Genomic DNA, 20,289 nt, shown 5'->3' with positions numbered 1-20,289 from the left:
TGTCCAAGGCTTCGCAGGGAAGCAGCGCATGGCTCTCTGGGCAGACTTCTCCTCTGCAGTCTAAGCCTTGAGCCTGCCTCCCAGGGGTCCCAAAAGATGTTTCGAAAGGGACGGGAGAGGTACAGCTGGCTGCTATCCAGAATGGAATCGTGAATTCTTTTTCCTTTCCTTTAGGTGTGACGGGGTTGGTGGGCGTACCTGGACCACCAGGTATCCCCGGGTTTGACGGTGCCCCTGGCCAGAAGGGAGAGACAGGACCCTTTGGACCTCCTGGTAGGTTTGCTGTGGACTCCCAACCTAATTACCCTCTACCTGCATCTTTGAGTTCCCAGCAGTAGGCTCAGGCATGCAGAAACCTGCAAAACGAAATGGAGAATGTCCCTTGAAAGACTTCCAAAGAAGTCTGTTTCTTAGAAGAAATAGGATCCTATAGAAGAGTTAAAGGTTGTCATGTCTTCTGTGGAGAGAGATGTTGATCCCAGCACAGTGTTTCCAGATGTAGTTGAAAGAAGGCCAGTAGTGGTGGTCCTGTGTGGTTTCCTGTGAGGGAAGCCAGCTGCAGCGACAGAAATTCTGTTTCAGCAGTGGACAAGGGAAGTAGGTAGTAGAGCCAGTGTTGGCCAAAAGGCGGCTGTCCAGCATGAGATAGAGTTGGCCTGCTTCCTGAGAAAGCAGGAATCCGATCGCCCCTAATGAGATGCCGAGGACTGAGGGCGTCGGCTAACGGATGGGGCCCAGTCCAGCAGGAGGTCTGTGAACAGTTTTGTGGGCGGCAGAGTTACCCAAGGATGGAAGGACCCACTGCCCGGGAGCTTCCTCACTGCTCCAATTCCAGGCTCCGGCTTTGGGTGGCTGTGGACAGGAAGCGCCCTTAAAAGGAGGTTGTTTTATTAATTCTGTAATAATCCTCCCTTAGGGGAGCCCCCCAAATGCTATATGAAAGACATGCACAGAATCACATCATTTCCTCCGTTTATTCATATGTTCCTTTTCGTATATTTCTTTTATTCACTGCATTCAATTTTTTGAGCATCTGCTTTGCACCAAGTTCTGTGCTTGTAAAACGTCCCGAGTTGGTCTGTAAAAGGAAAAGCGAAGACACTGTGAGGGAGGTGGGTGGTTGTGTGTAGTTAGTCCTGCTTGAAACCTTTCAGGGGAACCTGTTTGTGACTAGGGAAACTAATTCTCTTCTGTCTTCCAGGTCCGAGAGGGTTTCCGGGCCCGCCAGGCCCTGATGGACTGCCAGGATCCATGGGGCCCCCGGGCACCCCGTCTGTTGATCACGGCTTCCTTGTGACCAGGCACAGTCAAACAATAGATGATCCACAGTGTCCTCCTGGGACCAAAATCCTTTACCACGGGTACTCTCTGCTCTACGTGCAAGGCAACGAGCGGGCCCACGGGCAGGACTTGGGTGAGACAGCTAGACATGCCTGTATTCATCTAACATGGGTTTCTGCATTCGGTGCTCAGTCTATGTTCAGTTCAGGGTGCCACGAAGACCTAGTTAATGAAAAGAGGGCTTGGCCGTATGTCACTCCATCCTGACCAAATGAACTACCATATTACTGATGAGAAGCCAAGAAAATGTAAAAGCTGAATCTTTGAAAGTTTTTAAATTAATAAAACTTTTCATCTTTCCTTCAAATTATCAAGTAGGAGCAAGATTTCTGGAGTACACACTTAACAGTTTGCACCGAAATTCTTAAAATAGGGCAGCTTTACTGTTGCTCTGTTTAAAATATGTCCATGTTGTCCTGCTCCAAATTTCTCTGCATATCCTAAGCTCTGCCCCCCGTTAGTTTGATCAGTAGAAGGCTGCACATCTGTCATCATTTTCTTAGTCTCCTCTAGACATCCCCCACCAGACTATGTCCTAATGTCAGGGACCTCTAACTTTTATTGAGGCTGGAAATAACAGCAGCTATTTAAAGAGATCTCTGCGTTTTGGGCAAAACTATCATTAAAGACATTGTCCACTGTGTTCTTGTCCATTGTACAAGGAGCCCCAGTTAAATTCCTTCTAGAATCCAGTCCTAGAAAAAGCTTTCTCTTTACTGATAAACTGGTTTGTTTCCTTTAATCAAAATATCCTACATAATTCTTCGTAGTTTCCCTTTTGCCTTAATGCCTTTAAATTTAATGTTCATTTACAATCGTACTAGTCTATTTGGTATATTTCCTTCCTTCTTCCTGTAATTTAAAACATTTTTATTTCCATTTTAATGTCTATGTCAGATATATGTCTTTCGTGATTAGGCAGCTCAAATCCGTCTTGCATGGAGGTGGACTGTGAATTCTAATGCGATCCCTCCCATTGTCTTCTCTCCTGTGCCTCTAGGCACGGCTGGAAGCTGCCTGCGCAAGTTCAGCACCATGCCCTTTCTCTTCTGCAACATCAACAACGTCTGCAACTTCGCCTCCCGGAATGATTACTCCTACTGGCTGTCCACCCCTGAGCCCATGCCCATGTCCATGGCGCCCATCACTGGGGACAATATTAGGCCATTTATTAGCAGGTGCGTCAAGCGTTTGTAGGAGCAAATGTATAACTGAAGAAGAAAAATTGCTTGTAGTCTAGACAGAGGGTTTCTTTTTTTTCATATTTCCCCAAAACATTCAATCCATTGCCATTCAGTTTATTAATTGTGAAATCTGAGTTTTGTAACAGAAATCAGCCACAAAAATTAATTTGATATAAAAGTCATTTATCCTCTTTAAAAATTACACTGCAAAACCATGCTGAGATAACGCACAGCTTCAGGACAGAATTCGTGTTGCAGGTGACTCCCTGTGGTGGTGGCCTTTCCTCCTATGAGCGAAGCAATGTTGCTGGATCCCAAGCATTAAACCAGCATTCTCAACCTTTTTCCCTTAAATAATTACCTCCCTAGGGAGCCTTTTAAGACATTTGCTTTCTGAAATGTCCCCAATTAAAAAAATTTTTTTTAAAGTTTTTATTTTTAGTAGTAAAATACACATAATAGAAAATTTACCATCTTAACCATTTTTGGATGTACAGTTCAGTGGCACTTAATGGAGAGATTCAAATATGGCTGTGAGGTGGTCCCCATGAAATTGTAATACCACAGACGTACTCTATGCCTGTGCTTCCAACATGAAAAGATTATACAGATTTACTGCATACAGAAAATGTGTACATATTAAGGTTTTTCTCATATTCCCCCACCAACTTTTGCTTCCTTGGTGACACTGTACCCATTGAGAACGCATGTGTTTGACTGAGCGACTTCCCAAATTAAGTGCTTTCCACAATAATTAGTGTCTGCAGAATATTTTCAGGTCCCCGAGAGTCTGCCTGGTAGGAAATAAGTTGGGAAATCGAAGTTATTGTGACTGAAAAGTACATGGCAGTCCTATCTTTACCTCTTTCTTCTAATTAAAAGTTGATTCCTTAGCTCCACTCAGAAGTCACCGAAACATGGCAAATGTATGAATTCATGTGACTAAGAAGCTATTCTATAATTTTACTTTTTACACACTAAGATAATAAAAGCTGAAAAGAATAACAAGGCAGGACAGGTTTGCCTCAGGAAAATGAGAGTGAGAAAAAATTTAGCTTTTCTATATTCCCTTTAAAGAAATAAGCAGCCGGGAGCCCCTGCATGGGTGCAGCAGTGTCGTTGGCCATCAGTCACTTGATCACTGCCAGTTTGGGGAAGACTGGCCAGTTATGGTGTCTGTGGCTCCGGCATGTGGGAAGGCAGGTCCCGGGAGATCACAGTCTTATTAAGAAAACCGTACCACCTAGAACCCTGGAACAGCAAGTCTGAGAGATGCCTGATAAATAGGAAAATTGTAGGTTTTTGATTGCCTTACACTCAAATATCTCCTGATGGCTTTCTTTGATTCTTATTTTGAGTTATAAGAAGACTTATTTTACGGGTCTTAAAATGGGAAAACTCATTCATTGCACTTCCAGAGTGCCCCCTTTCAAAACAGACAGTGCTTTACGTGTCACTGAGTGCCTGTCGACTGTTGTTTTGACATTTTTGTGCCTGATGGGGAAGGAAGACTAACCAGCTTTGTGTTTTTGTTTAGCTTTCCTTGGACAACAGGTAGACCATGTGTTATTCATTTTTGTTTTCTGTTTACCTTCTTGATAAAATGGGCACTTAGCCTTGATTTGGTTGAGGATGCAGCCTCTGGCATGCATTTGCGATATTCCCAGAACGGGTCCCCAGAAGCCTTGTGTCTTAGATTTGCTTTTCTCTGTGGACGCGTTACTTCAGTCAGACACCCCTGGTTCTGCACGCAGGAGATGTTTAAACGGCCCAGTAGTATACATTTCTGGGTTTTCACATCTGTCTGTTGACTGACCCATAGAAACTCAGCGTGAAGGGACCTTAGGAGTCCCATCCGTCAAGCCTGCAGCTTCTTCTCGCGTTCCCTTCTGTGATAATGCTGCCCGTTTCTCCTGGCTCTGAGCACACGGCTTTCCAGGTCACTTTAACTTAATGGCTTGTGATGACTTCTCAGGACTGACAGGTTACGTCTGAGGTCTTCCCTTTGGGGAGGTTCTAAAGCTTAATTTTAGAAAGACTTAATAACCCCAAATTGTTCATTTTAAAAAGCAGAAAAGGTAGCAACTTTTCTGCTTTTGTCCTGAGAGTAGGGCAAAGTTTTCTAAGCACTTTCTGGCTTTCTATGATGACAAGAGTCATCATAAAACTACTAATTGTTTAATTATTCTAGTGGAAAGACCACTGGTCTGAGAGCAAGGAGAACTGAGTTCTGGATCTGGCTTTGACACAGCTAAGCATGGCCTCAGTTTCTTCATAAATAACATGGGGAATTAGACTGTATGAGTTTTAAGGGACCATACTGCTCCTGAAATCTGTGACTCCGGGTCCCTCATCCCCCATCTGACGGGGTCAGCACCACCTTCTCGTCAGCTGCTTGAATCCCCCCCAGCCCAGAGAGAGCCTGGAATGAAGCGCTTTGCTCTCTGCTGCGTTTCTGTTCCTGCGTCTGGCAGACAGATGGTGGCAGATGTGTGAGGCCAATTTCAGTAACTCTTGTTTAACAGAGTCTTTTAATTCAACTGCATTTGTGTGAATAAAATAGAAAATTGCACACCACACACACACACACACACACACAAGTGCTCGGAAACTCGAATGACTAATTTCGGCCCTCTTCCCATTCCTCATCCATTTTCATGCAAATGTTCCAGCGTAACTAGGTGTAATTATTAGCACCATTTATAGTCATTTATCAGCATTGTTAACACTCTGTTCATTTTCTGACTTGAATGTAATTATTTTACTGCTGGGGTTTAATGTTTTGTTTCTTTTTTTTTTTTTTTTTACAAAACATTACCCCACCATCAAAGGGTTCCCTTAGCTGAGCAGGTCTGAGTCAGAACACTGCATTGTTTTAATTTATTCTTGAGTGCATTCCCAGCGGCTGAGTGTGAGCCAGCCTGGCTTGGGAAGCGTCCTACCCTGGGGAGGGTCCTTTGGGACTTACTCCAGCTGCAGTGGCCCTGCTGACAGCGTCTGCCCAGGGCCGTCCCTGGTCTTCTGGCGCCGGGTCGGGAACGAGTCTCCTGGAGGAGGCTTCTGTGGCCATCCAGCCTCACGTGCATTATTTGTCTTAGTTACTCTGCTTCACTAAATGTATTTCTTATATTGAAGAGGATTCATAGCTGAAAACAAATTTCTACATTCCGGAAGTGGTAGCACTTGGTCACCAACTCTTTTTTCTTAAGAATTAACTGTGTTTGCTGAAATACATGCTGATTGTTGAAAAATTGGAAAACGCTGAAATGCACAAAGGAGAAAACAAAAGTCACCTGTAGCCCCAGCCCCTCCGGGAGATGGCCACTGTTACAACTGGGCCTTCTGATTTTCTTCTTCCAACAAAACAGGTGGTTAAATAACAAGCGTTGGACCTGTTTTTGAATTTAATATTTTAGTACTGAGATGGGTTTGTAAAACCGACAAGAAGGCTCTCACCCTCAGGGTCCAAGCAGTGGGCCGTTATCCATGTGATCAACATGTAATTGAATCAGAAAGATCGAGTGAAGAGATTGAGTGCAAATGATGGGGAAAGGCACAAACAAATAAAGGCTTTGTCCTGCGCCGTCCCTTCAGCTGTGCTGAGTGTCTTTGCTCTGGTACCTTCCAGGTGTGCAGTGTGTGAGGCGCCAGCCATGGTGATGGCCGTGCACAGCCAGACCATTCAGATCCCGCAGTGCCCCAGCGGCTGGTCCTCGCTCTGGATTGGCTATTCCTTTGTGATGGTAAGCATTTTGGGAAACTCAGCATTTCCTGGAAGAGCTGCCCGTTAACGCCCCCGCCTCCTCTCTCGGAATGCTGCCACCTCTCGGTTGCCTGGACTATGCTGTGCAGGCATCTCCTGCCTCACTCCGGTGATCCCGCTGATGCGGGGTCGGTGAGCCGAGGAGTCGAAAGAAAGATTTCTTAGACTCTTAAGATCTGGCAGTAGTGCTCTTTTATTTAGAGAATAGTATAGAATAGCATGGGGACAGGACCAATGGGCAGTCAGAGCTTCTGCTGCTGCCGCTTCTGCTGCCTCCGCTGGCATGGGGACAGGGCCCATGGGCAGGCAGAGCCACTGCTGCTGCCCCTGCTGGCATGGGGACGGGGCCCATGGGCAGGCAGAGCCACTGCTGCTGCCCCCGCTGGCATGGGGACAGGGCCCATGGGCAGGCAGAGCCGCTGCTGCTGTCCCCGCTGGCATGGGGACAGGACCCATGGGCAGGCAGAGCTGGTGCGTGGGGACAGGACCCACGGGCAGTCAGAGCTCCTGCTTCTGCCCCGAGTTGAGGGTTAGGGCTAAATTTAAGGCATAGGTATGTGAGTCATCTCTTTACGAGACAAAGAAAAAAAGTTAAAATGGTACCAGTGCCGGTAGGGTCCGGCCATTGGGCGGTCCCACCACTTTTAGATAAGAATCAAACCGGATTGAGTAAATGGCAGAAGTCACTGCTCAAATATTATCTTCAACTAAAGACAAAGGATGATTTTGGGGTGGGGGGTCAGTTACGTGAGGTTGCCAGACAGTAAACAACTTAAGTTCTTGCCTTCCCCATTAAGAGTTTCCAGAGATAAGGCCATCCCCCCTTCCTCCTGGCGCAGAGAGGGAGGCATAGAGATTTTCTTCACAAATGCAACTGTCTCTGATCAAAGAGCAAGCAAATTCCGCTCCTCGGAGTCTGCTTCTTATCTGTAGTTTTAAAAGTAACCAGCCTAAAAATCCTTGTCATAAACCGTTTTAAAATTAAGCAGCCTAAAAATCCTCATCACCGCCAAAGCATCCCCGGGAGCCTGGCCTGCTCCACTGGGGACAGCAGTGGCTCCAGCACCCGGCCAGAGCCCTCCTCTTGCCTCAGGACTGGCTTCTCTGGGACTAGGTAGCTGGGACGACGCGATGAGATTTCCTGGAGTCAGAGGGTCTCTCAGGGAGAAGAGGGAAAGAGCGTACACATGGAGGGTACGCATTTTCTAAAACCCACCCAGGCCTTAAAGCAGAAGCTTGAGTCAGGAGAGAGCAGCGGAGGACTGGCTGGTGGTGTGCTGCCTCCTCCAGGCCGGTGTCCGGGAGCTCGAGTGCCCTCACGTAGGGTGAGACTGCTCTCCCATCACCCTGCTGTCCCAGATGCCAGGCCCCCTGGATGTTCCCTTCCCCCGAAAAGCCAATTAAACCAGGAAACGTGGTACCTATTTGAGATCCCATTGTAGCTTCTTATTTTATTTTATTGTCTCAATTTAAAGTATTGATTGAATATATAAAAGCTTTGAACTTGTAAGGGGTGTACTGGAGTAACTCCCAGTAAACAACCCTACACAGTGACTTGCTGCGTCACTGCTGTGAGCAGGGCCCAGCTTCACACCCCCAGGGGGGGCCGGGTGGCACATTTTGACCTCAAGTGATCATTAGCCTTATTATTTGATTGACAGGGAAAGTGGCTTCATAAATATTTTCTTCTGCTGTAAGTTACTCCGAGTGTAGAAGTTTCCAGGAAAACAGCACTTAAAATGCTTATGTGTGTATTCCACTTTGATCATGAGATTTCCTGGGTTGTTTATTCTGCATTTAGACTCTTCAACAGGTCCAAAGAATTTGCAACAACAACAAAAATAGCGAGTTGCTTTGATAATTCTAGATACTGCTCTATGACTCTAGCAAGAAAGCCAAAGAGGTACAGAAATCAAGACGCTAACAGTGATGTAACACAATTTTGACTGCAAGGTAGATTGGGGTTCTTTGACTGTATAATCATGAGAAGTACCAAGTGGAATCTCAGTGCGACAGCAGCAGCCCCTGACCCAAGGAGTGAGGAACCACAGGAAAGCATTTGGTCACCACCCCTGCCTCATGCTGGTGTCATGTGAAGATCTGAAACAGTGATTACCTATAATTTCCCCAAATCAAGAGCAAATCAAAGAAATGATGTCCTAGAGAGCAGGTTACCTTCACTTCTCAGTCTCTGGGCTTTGGGAGAAATGGAGGGGGCTCTGGGCTGGCAGTCTGGAGATCCCTGTTCTCATCTCAGCCTTGCCTTGAGACTGATCTAGGGTCCTCGAGGCCTCATCTGGACATCGACGGTGTCGGCTTTGTCCTCAGAGCTCCCTGTGGCTCTGAAATTCTAGTTTCTCAGGTCTGTTGTAGTCGTGGGGATGTTTTTAATGTCTTCTCACGTGTGTGGGTCCTTCCTTGTATGTCTTGGTTTCTGAGTAGAGAAAGATCCAACTGGACTCTGTTAGATCAAAATGCAATTTAACAAAGTTGCAAAGGTTCTTTTTCTCTTTCTCTTTTTTAAGTTTTCTCTTTTTAAAGAAAAAAATGGATGATTATTCTTTACCTTATAAGAGGATATATAGCATCTAATATAGCAAATATAGGATTTTGATTATCCTAAATAATTTTCTTTGGAAAGTCTGATTTCCCATCAGTTGGTTCCAAAATTATTTGCACAATTTGGCTGTTGTCTCATATCCCAAGTTAGAAGTGGTTTCAGTGTTTCAAAAATAATACATAGGGATGACAGCATTTCTTTAAGTTCTAATGAAGCTGGACTGGTCATCTCCTGTGTGGGGTGGAGCGGCTGGCTGATGTCTGGCGCTGTGTGGAGTACTGCTGTGCCCAGTGCGCGGAGCAGGGTCCTGCTTGCAGGCCGCGGGCAGTGTGGGCACCGGTGTGTTCCGTGGGCACATTGGACCGTGGGGACAGGAGGCAGACAGAACCGGCTTTCCGGAAGGGGCATCCTGGCCCCACCCTGAGAACGTGCAGCTCTCTCCTGGTGTGTGGGGAGGGGATCTCGGACTCACGCCCACCCTTGTTCTGCAGCACACCAGCGCTGGTGCCGAAGGTTCTGGTCAAGCCCTGGCGTCCCCCGGCTCCTGTCTGGAAGAGTTTAGAAGTGCGCCCTTCATCGAGTGCCACGGCCGTGGGACTTGTAATTACTATGCAAACGCTTACAGCTTTTGGCTTGCTACTATCGAGAGGAGCGAGATGTTCAAGTAAGTCGGACGCCCCTCTCTCTGAAGGCCCCGCCCCCTTTGTGACTTTTAAGTTTAATCATCCATGATCCATATACCTTCCATTGCAAAGGCTCAAAGATAGCTATAAAGCAATAATTAGGAATGCTTCTTCCACACGTCGCGATGAATCTCTGATTCTGCTCCCTGTGGCAGATAACCGAAAGGATTTTCAAAGGCAGAGCTTAGGCGACAGGCTTCATTTTTCCATTGACTGAAGAACCGAGAAAGGAACAGGGTCATTCTTTATTCTTCTAGGTGAATCCACTACCGTGTAATTAAAGCAACTAAAATCTTCCAACAGGGCATTTTAAAATAGTGTATATTTAACACTCAGAGAGGAAAGTGAACAGCGTTCATTTTCATAGCGTTTATGATGCCGAATTTAGTGTACGTGTTGTCTGAGTTCCGAGTGACTTAACAAGACTTTAGTTTTTAGATCTGCGCAAATAAAAATTAATTTCAGCACAAATGCAGCTGAAATCGATAGGGAAGCCTTTCCTTTCTTTTCCATTACCAAAATTTCACCTTTAAAACAACTGTCCCAAGTGGCTGCCGGCCTTGTAGAAGTTAATTTGGAGCCAGGCCCAGTCTGTAATGGACAGGACCACATAATGAGTCCTCTGTCCTCTATTGAGTGCCAGCTGCAGCCCCTGCTGGAGCAGCCGCAGGGGGCCGAGGGAGCCTGAACAATTACTCAGTGTTCATTCCTGAAATAAATGCTTCTCGCCCCTGGAGATAAGCCTTTCGTCTTTACCTTTTTGGAGAGAATTTTCTGGAACTCTGCTATGATCCTCTTTCTAGCTTAGATCATAAAAGGTGAAGCAACATGCTCGCTACCAGTAATTCTTTAAGCATCAAAAAAGTACCATGTGTCTAGTTGGTAGCTCACACGAGACGTTGTAGGCAACTGGGAGCTTGACATCATCTCTACAGATAGAATTTAGCTGCCGAAATGAGTACTTTGTACGTGTGTCAGCTCCTGGAGCTTCTCGTTGTAGGGGTAATAGGTAATCTTGGGGTTTTTTTTTTTTTTTTAACAGCAGCATAGGACAATGAAATAAAATGCTTTCTTAAACAAAATTATCGATAAGATCCCATTAATTTAAGTAATTAATTGGGGGTACTAGGATTTTCACCAAAAGCTGCTAAAATAAGCAGCCTCAATTTTATGACAAGGTGCTTTTATTATATGCCTACTTTAATTTTAATAGAATTTGGTTAGTACCAGCTTTAGTTCAGACTTCACCTTTCCAACAATCAAAGTAAGAGGGAATTCCTGGGATCAAGAAGCATTTGGGGCACTGAATGTCGTCCCCTCTCTTTGGTCTCCAGTCAGACCACCTGCACATAAACCCTTCCAAACTTCTAAAAGTCTTTCGAGGTCTAGTTGATTATTCCAGATTTGTTGCTCATCATTCCATTCAACGGTGATGTAACGAGCACTGAGGGCTGTGAGGTGTCGCAGAGAGAGCACCTTCTCTCCTGGCCGAGGCTGTGCCGAAGTTGAGAGGACAGAGGGTTGAACGGCGGGCGGGGAGGCAGGGCGGTGCAGTGGGGAGTGGGGGAGGCTCCGGAGCCAGGCAGACGTGGGGTGCCTTTTGCTCTGTCCTCACTCGCTGTGTGCACTTGGGCACGTCACCCACCCAGGGCCCAGGGATGGGGCCTGCAGATGATGACTTGCATCGCTGCGTGTGTTCTGAAGGCCCACCACGAGCACAGCACCCGCCCGCTCAGAGGCAGGGTGAGCTCTGGTCACTGTCTGTCCTGGGGTGGGGGCCCGTCCTCATCCCATCCCTTAGAGATCTCCACGGAGGTGGGAGGGCTGAGGACCTGGCCGAGCGGTGAGGTGACAGCCGTTGGTCTCTGTGCTGCGTTTTAGGAAGCCCACGCCATCCACCTTGAAGGCTGGGGAGCTGCGCACGCACGTCAGTCGCTGCCAAGTCTGTATGAGAAGAACATAATGAAGCCCGGCGCTCAGCTAACGTCACAACATGGTGCTACTCCCACCTCCTCCCTTCTCCTTTTTTTAACAGCAACGAACCCTAGAAATATATCCTGTGTACCTCACTGTCCAATATGAAAACCGTAAAGTGCCTTATAGGAATCTGCGTAACTAACCCACCCTGCTTCGTTGGCCTCTACTTGCTGAAGGAGAAACCAAGACCGCGATAAGCTGTCAATAGTGACATACCAAATGGCACTTTTGATGAAATAAAAATATAAGTCTGTTCTCCAATCCAGTGCACTGATGTGTAGAGTGAGAACTCCATCAGAAAACCAAAGGGTGCTCGAAGGTGTGCGGGGCCTTCCATACTGTTTGAATGCCCGTTTTCATTCTTGTATTATAATAGATTCATTCTCCACCCCCAGATGAGATGTTTGTTTATATCACTGTCTAGCTGTTTCAAAATTCAGGTCCCTTGGTCTGTACAAATGATAATCATGTAAAAACGGTGTCTCAAACCTCCAAATGGAATTATGGGCTCAGCAGCCATATCTTCCAACCCCCAAATATAAATTTAGACCTTTCTGCTCTGTGTGGTACTATGCAGCTGCTTTTGCAGAAATCACGAATATCCTGTGGAGTAAAGATGGTCCAAAAGTAGGCAGAAATTAAATATATATATATTTTAGTAATTTATATAGATGTCAGCAATTAGGCAGGTCAAGTTTTAGTTTCATTTCCACTGTTAAAATAAAGCTTACATAGTTTCTTCCTTTGAAAGACTGTGTTGTCCTTTAACATAGATTTTTAAACACTAGGGTATTGAATGTGCAGCATCGGTTTTCATTGTTCACCTCCAAACCAAAAGTCGTGTATTGCCAAAACCAAACCCGGGTTCCTGACTGGTGTCTATTATAGTGAAACATGTACTTGGAGCTTATTGTTTTTATTCTGTATTAAATATCTTCAGGGTTTTAAACACTAATCACAAACTGATCGACTTGACTTCAAAAGCGACAACCTTAAAAGGCCTTCATCTTATTAGTCTTCCGCATTCTGCAGGCTGGTGTGGAAAACAGCTCTGTTGAATCAGAGTATCAGTATTTTTACACGTGAGCACATTCAGGCGGCCTCCTTGGTTTTTCACGAGCTGTGTTCAGACTTCAGCAGGGCAGCGGACGGATTGCAGGAGAGCAGAATTGGACCACTATGCCTGAAATGACATTTCACTAAAAGTCTCCAAACGTTTTTAAGACTACTAAGGCCTTTTATGTAATTTCTTTAAATGTGTATTTCTTTAAAATTCAAATTTGTAATAAAACTATTTGTATAAAAATTAAGCTTTTATTAATTTGTTGCTAGTATTGCCACAGAAACATTAAAAGAAAAGTTACTGCACAAGCCACTAATAAATTTGTAAGCTTTGCATACCTTAGATCATATTTATTTTGCAGTTCTTCCAAACAAGAGTCCTAGACTGTGTGTACTTCGCAGAAATGACTACAAAGAAAAAAGATTGGTCTTCTCCTTCCACTCTCCCTCCCTCTCTTCCTCCCCCATCCCTTCCTTCTGTCCATCTAGGCAGCCATCATCCATCCGCCCATCTCTTCATTTGTTGTATATATACCAAGAGAGAGTTTGCCACTTTTCGAGCACTGGTTAGATACAAGATAAATAGAGATAAATAACACACATATCCAGCCATTAAAAGTGGATGCATTGGGGGTTAGAACTGAGATGATAGTTACGCGATGGAGGGGTGTGGAGCAGAGACTGGATTCCATGTCTTACATAAAGTAGAAAAGAAAGAAGATGGCAGATTTCTTTTTCCCTGGTCATCTAAGCTTCAGTTTAAACTTGATCAAAATATGGTCCATGGAGAATGACTATGATACTGCGTACTCAAGAGAAAGCTCTAAATATTGTCTTGTTCTTGGTGGCTGTGCCTGGTGCAGCTGCAGTGAGGACAGAATAGGATAACCTGCAAACATGACCCCTGATCAGGAGACGTCCGGCAAGGTCTGGTTTCAGTTGCCTCCTTCCCATCTTTCATAAAACTGATGAAAAAGGGTTGTTTGCATTCCTTAATAAATAGGACTGGGTAGGAGAGAAGAAAACTAAAATCATTAGGCTTAGGGTTTACTGAAGTTACTGAGAAATATTAAACGTCTCCATATGGTAGCCATGTTAGAGCATTGTGTTTCTGTGTATAAAATTGAATCATCACAAATTATTATTTGTCATATACAATTTGGTATATGTAGGGACGTACAAAGAAGAAAATATGATACTTTGAATCTCAACATTCAAATCCTGTGCGTTTTTTATTTGTTATTCTGAAAGCAGTTTTTATGTTTTTTTTTAATTAACCTACGGTAAAACTGACTTATTGTGACGTACAGTTCTATGGATGGTAACGTATGTACAGGTTCGTGTGACCATAATGAAAATCACACACAGAAGAGTCACATCACACCAAAACCCCCTCAAGCTCTTGCTATGTAGTGACACACATACCCACCGCAACCCTGGCGACCAACCACAGACCTCTCCTTTGCTGTGCTCGAGTCTCTTCAAGAATGGAATAATGGTGTTCAACCTTTTGAGACTTTCTTCTTTCACTCAGCATAATGCGTTTGACATTCCTGGAAGTTGTGGGTATCAATAGTTTATTCCGTTTTACTGCTTGGTGGGATTACAGTTCGTGGATGTCTCACACTTCATTTCTCTCTTTGCTTGTTGAAGGACATTTGGGTTCTTTCCAGCTTTGGGTGATTATGAATAGAGAATAAATGTTCGTGTTCAGGTTTTTGTGTGAACATAAGTTTTTATGTCTTTAGGGTAAATGCCCCGGGACTAGGATTGCTGGGTTATAAGGTAAGTGTCTGTTTAGCGTTTTAAGAAACTGCCAAACTATTTTCCAGAGTCGTGTACTGTTTTACATTTCCACCAGGATTGTAGGCGAGCTCCAACTGCTCCACATCCTCACCGATGTTTGGTATTGTCACTATCTTTATATTAGTTGTCCTAATAAGTATGTAGTGGCATTTAACCGTGATTTCAATTTGCATTTCCCTAATGGCTAAGGATATTGAACATCTTCTCATGTATTTTTTGGCCATCAGTATATCCTCTTTTTTGAAGAATCTCTTAAGTCTTTGCTTCTTTTTTAAATTGTTTCTTTTCATATTGTTGAGTTTTGAAAGTTCTTTGGATATTCTGGTTACAAGTCAATTGTTGGATATGAGATTTGCAAATTCAGCCTTTTAGCAGTATCTTTCACAGAACTAAAGTTTTAAATTTTGATGACCTCTGATTTATCGATATTTTTCCATGGGACATGCATTTGGTATCATGTTTAAGAACTCTTTGATTAACTCTAGGTTACTTAGATTTTCTCCTAAAAGTTTTATAGTTTTATATGCTACATGTAGATTTGTAATCCATTAAAACTTTTTTTTAATTAATGAACTCACATAACTGAAAATTCACCATGTTAAAGTGAACGGTTTAGTACGTTCACAATGTTGTGCAACCCCCACCTCCATCTAGTTCCAAAACCTTTTCATCACACCAAGTCCAGTGTCCACTCAGCGGTGACCCCCCCAGCCCCCGGCAACCATCAGTCTTTTTGCCTCTATGGATTTACCTGCTCTGGATTTCGTACAATGGGATTGTTCAATCTGTGACTTTTGTGTCTAGTTTCTTTCACCTAGCATAATATTTTCAAGGTTCATCCATGTCATAGCGTATATAATTACTTCATTCATTTTTATGGCCAAATAATTTACATTGTATGTACATGGCACAATTTTTTATCCATTCATTCACTGATGGACGTTTGGACTGTTTTGACCTTTTGACTGTTGTCAGTAGTGCCGCTATGAGCATGTGTGTACGTGTATTTATTTGAGTCCTTGTTTTTGATTCCTTTCGGGATACACCTAGGAGTGGTTACCTAGCTGAGTCCTATGGTTACTCTGTGTTTAACTTTTTGAGGAACTGTCAAATTGTTTTCCATAGAGGCTGAATCATTTTTCATTCCCACCAATAATATATGAGGGCTCCAATTTCTCAATATCTTTACCAACACTTTTATTTTCTATTTTTTGATGATCGCCCTCCTACCGGGTGTGAAGTAGTCTCTCATTGTGGTTTTCATTTGCATTTCCCTAATTACTAGTGATGTTGAGCATATTTTCATGTGCTTATTATGCATTTATACATCTTTCAAGAAATGTCTGTTGAAGTCCTTTGCCCATTTTTATTGGGTTGTTTGTCTTTTTGTTGTTTGGTTGTAAGGGTTCTTTATGTGTTCTGGATACTAGACCGTTATCAGATATGTGATTTGCAAATATATTCTTCCATTCTGTGGATTGTCTTTTTACTTCTTGATAATGTCCTTTGGTGCACGAAATTTCTGAATTTTCTTTAAGTACAATTTATCTATTTCTCTTTTGTTGCTCATGATTTTGATGTCAAGTCAAAGAATCCATTTCTAAATCCAAAATCATGAACATTTACTCCTATATTTTTCTCCAAAAGTTTAGTGACTTTAGCTCTTATATTTAGGATATTGATCCACTTTGGGTTAATTTTTGAATATGGCATGAGATAAGGGATCAACTTCATTCTTTTGCATGTGGATATCCAGTTGTCACAGCACCATTTATTAAAGAGACTATGTTTTCCCCATTGGATGGTCGTGACACTCTTGTCAAAAATTAGTTGGCCATAGATATCTGGCTATAATTTCATTGAACTGATTTTGCATCTTTGTCAAAATTAAGTGACTACTTTGGTTCTGTTTTTGGGCTGTTCTGTTTCATTGACCTATGTGACTGCCTTCACCAACACTATGCTGTCTCGATTAATTTAGCTTTAAAGTTAAGTATTAAAATCAGTAAGTGTGATTCCTCCCTCCTACTTTGCGCTTCCTTTTCAAAATTGTTTTTAGTATTCTAGTTTCTTTGTTTTTCTATATAAATTTGAGATTCAGCTACAAAAGCATTGTAGGATTTTGATTGGAATTGCATTAAATCCATTGATCAGTTTGGGAAGAACTGTCATCTTTGCTCTGCTAAATCTTATATTCCATGAACATAGTATGTCTTTCCATTCTTTTAGGTCTTCTTTGATTTTTTTAATTATCATTTTGTAGTTTTCAGCACACAGATTATGTACCTATTTGGTTACATTTATACCTGAGTATTTACCTTTTTAGAGCCATTGTAAAATGGCATTATTTTTTAAATTTTGATTTCTAATTGTATGTGCCTAAGCTACAGAAATATGATTGATTTGTGTGTTTGTTGACCTTACATCTTGGGACTTTCCTAAATTCTCTTTCTAGCTCCAGGAGGACTTTTTGTGGCTTTGTTAGGATTTTCTGCATAGACAATCCTGTTGTCTGTGAGTAGGGACAGTTCTATTTCTTCCTGTCCATACTTGGACTCCCTTTTCTCTTTTTCTTGCCTCTTTGCCCTGTCTGGGACTTCCAGTACAATGTTGAATAGAAGTGGTAAGCAAGGACATCCTTCCCTTGTTTTTGACTCAAAGAAAAAAGCATATAGTCTTTCACCATTAAGTATGGTGTTACCTGTAGGTTTTTATATAGATGGCTTTATACTTGAGGGTTTTTAATCAGGAGTGGATGTTGAATTTTGTCAAATACTTTTTCCGCATCAACTGTCAAGGTTATGTGGGGTTTCTCTTCTAGGCTGTCACTGTTATGGATAACAGTGATTGATAATCAAAGATTGGATCAGTCTCACATTTCTAGGATAAAACTCACTTGGTTATGGTGTATTATTCTTTTTATATGTCTCTGGGTTTGATTCACTAATATTTTATTGAGGGTTTTTGTGCTTCTGTTAGTGAGGGAAATTGATTTTTAGCTTTCATTTTGTCTTGTTTTTGTCTGGTTTGTTTATCAGATAATGTCATTGTCCAAAAATAAGGTGGGAAATATTCCCTCCGCTTCTATTTTCTCGAAGAGATTATGTAGAGTTTGTGTAGTTCTTTAAATGTTTAATAGAATTTGCCAGTGAAATTATCTGGGCCAGCAAATTTCATTTTTGGATGTTTTTTAACTAGAAGTCCTTTTTTCAATAGTTATAGGACTATTCCGTTTATCTATTTAATCTTGGATAAGTTTGATAGTTTCTCCTTTCAAGAATTAGTTCATTCTAAGTTGTTGAACTTATGTGTGTGGAGTTGTTCACAGTATGCCCTTGCTATCTTTATATCTATTGAACCTGTAGTGATGTCTTCTATATCTTTCCTGATATTGGAAATTTACATCTTCTGTCTTTTTCTTTGTCAGGCTTGTTAGAAGTTTATCAATATTATTAATCTTTTCAAAAAAACAGCTTTTAGTTTCATTGAATTTTTCCTATTGTTTTTCTTTTTTCATTGTTTTGTTTTGTTTTTTACTCCTATCTTTATTATTTCCTTTCATGTTCTTGAGTTTACTTTGTCCTTTTGCTAGTTTTTGAAGGTGAAAGCTTAATTGATTTGAGACTTTTTTCTTTTTTAATATAAGAATTTAGTGCTATAAATTTCCCTCTAAGCACTGATTTCCTGCATCCCACAGATTTTGTTAAGTTGTATTTTCATTTACATTCAGTTCAAAATAATTTCTCATTTTCCTTGATACTTCATTTGATCCATGGTTTATTTGGAAGTGTGTTGTTTAATTTCCAAGTGTTTGTAGATTTTCCTGTTATATTTCTGTTTTTGATTTCTGTTTAATTTCCTTATGATCTTAGAACATACCATATATGATTTTAATAATCTTACATTTGTTAAAGTGTATTTTATGACTTAGGGTGTGGTCTTTCTTGGTAAATGTCCCATGTACAATTGAATACGTATTCAACTAATGTTGGGTAGATTGTTCTATGAATGTAAATTAGAGTCAATTTAGTTGGTGGTATTGTTGAGTTATTTTATATCTCTGCTAATTTTCTATCAATAACTGAGAGATGAGTATTGAAGTTTCTAATGTTATAAATTTTTAAATTTCTTCTTTCAGTTCGGACAGCTTTTATCTGTTTTAAGCTCTGGTATTAGGTGCACACAATTTAGTATTATTGTGTCTTCCCAGAGAGTTGGCCCTTTCATCTTATGCTATGTGCCTCTTTATCTGTGGCAATTATTCTTTTTGCTCTGAAATCTACTTTGTCTGATATTAATATAACCACTTCATCTTTCTTCTGCTTACTGTTTGCATGGTGTATCTTTTCTATTCTTTTGCTTTTTACCTATCTATATCATTGTACTTGAAGTGAGATTCTTGCAGACACCATGGCCATGAAATGGGTCGTGTTTTTAACATTCATTTTGACAATATCTGTCCCTTAACTGGTATGTGTATGCTGTGTTTATGTTTAGTATAATGATTAGTGTGTTTGGTTTTAGGTCTAGCTTTTTGTGATTCATTTTCTGTTTGCTACTTCCATTTTTTTATTCCTCTTTTTCTGCCTTTTTTTGTGTGTGAGTTATTTACATTCTCTAGTATGCTATTTTAACTTACCTATTGTATTTTTTACTATGTTGACATATTTTTTTAAATTCAGGAGGAGAATAGTCTATTATATTTACCCAGATAGTTACCATTTCTATTTTTCTTCCTTTATTCCTGATGTTTTGAATTTTCTCTGTGTCATTTCCCTCGCGTCTGAAGAACTTCCTTTAACAATTCATTTAGAGTAGGTCTGCTGGCAGCAAGTTCTTTGAATTTTCCTTTATCTGAAAATGTCTTCATTTTCCCTTCTTGAAGGATTTTTTTCACTGAACACAGAATTATGACAGTTCTTTTCTTTCAGCAATTCAAAACTGTTGTTCACTTCCCTTTCTTCTGGCCTCCGTAGTTCCTGATAACAAATTCTCAGTCATTCTTATCATTGTTCCCCTATAAATAATGTGTCGTTTTTTGGTTACTTTTAAGATTTCTCATTGTCTTTAATTTTCAGATAACCAATTATGCCATGTCTGGGTGTAGATTGGGTTCTCTTATCTTCTAGAATCTGTAGATTTATCTCTTTCTCCTATAAGAAAATGTTCATATTTTTGCAGGTCATTGACCTGGTTGGTATCCAGGCTCCAAGTTCCAACTCACCTTCCATGGTCTATAGTTCCAATGTCAGATCCGTTTTTGCAGGGCTACTCTGATCTGTTCTGTGTGAACGCCACCCTGTGGCCTGTTTAGGGTGTGGGCAGTGTGGCCAGTTCTCAAAGTCCTTGGCATGCTCTTTAGAGTCAGAGCTTTGCCTGCACAGATCAAAGGTGAGTTCTGGAGTTCATAAACCACTTTATGGGTTCACCGTCTCAAGGTCTAGCCTCGTCATAGTCTTCCCATTACTTTCCAGTTTCCTGAGGTTCCTCTTTTTGATCCTTTGTCCAAAAAACTGGGTCTTTACTTACCTCATGCTGCACAAACTTCCTGCAACTGTAGCCACTCCTGGGCCAAATAGCAGGAGGCCAGGAGCAAAATAGATTCCTTTTTTGGTAAATCCCCACTGGTTTGATGGCACATCCAAGGCTGGTCTTCTTTCCCAGTCTGTCTGCTATTACTGCTTTGAGTCCTCTGATAGCTGCCTCGAGGCGGGGGAGGCCGGGGAACACTTCCTCCATCTCACCGGGACCAACCGTGACAAGCAGTTTAGAAGCAGAAAGAGTACTAGTTTGATGGTGGTAAGTATGATGGTGAGGTACAGAAAAGAAACAAATGATTCGACTTCATTCTTTGTAAACATTTTTCCACTCTCATTTCTAATGCTTGAATGCATTGTAAGTCAATGATTTAGT

At 42.0% G+C, this 20,289-nt stretch overlaps 1 protein-coding gene across 1 annotated transcript in view; it reads left to right on the top strand.

Moving 5' to 3' along the window:
- Positions 1–12,818, top strand: part of COL4A1 (collagen type IV alpha 1 chain) — a 147,418-nt gene extending 134,600 nt beyond the window's left edge. Inside the window, exons 47-52 of the mRNA XM_044779703.2 lie at positions 175–273; positions 1,202–1,414; positions 2,342–2,519; positions 6,154–6,268; positions 9,340–9,512; positions 11,413–12,818. Coding sequence (XP_044635638.1) covers positions 175–273; positions 1,202–1,414; positions 2,342–2,519; positions 6,154–6,268; positions 9,340–9,512; positions 11,413–11,494 — 860 coding nt within the window. The 3' untranslated portion in view covers positions 11,495–12,818. The remainder of the gene's footprint in view (positions 1–174; positions 274–1,201; positions 1,415–2,341; positions 2,520–6,153; positions 6,269–9,339; positions 9,513–11,412) is intronic.
- Positions 12,819–20,289: the final 7,471 nt, after the last annotated feature.

This window comes from Equus asinus, chromosome 11, assembly GCF_041296235.1.
Source record: "Equus asinus isolate D_3611 breed Donkey chromosome 11, EquAss-T2T_v2, whole genome shotgun sequence".
Classification (NCBI taxonomy): Eukaryota; Metazoa; Chordata; class Mammalia; order Perissodactyla; family Equidae; genus Equus; species Equus asinus.
The sequence above is the reverse complement of the archived record's forward strand: the minus strand, read 5'-3'. Positions and strand labels throughout refer to the sequence as shown.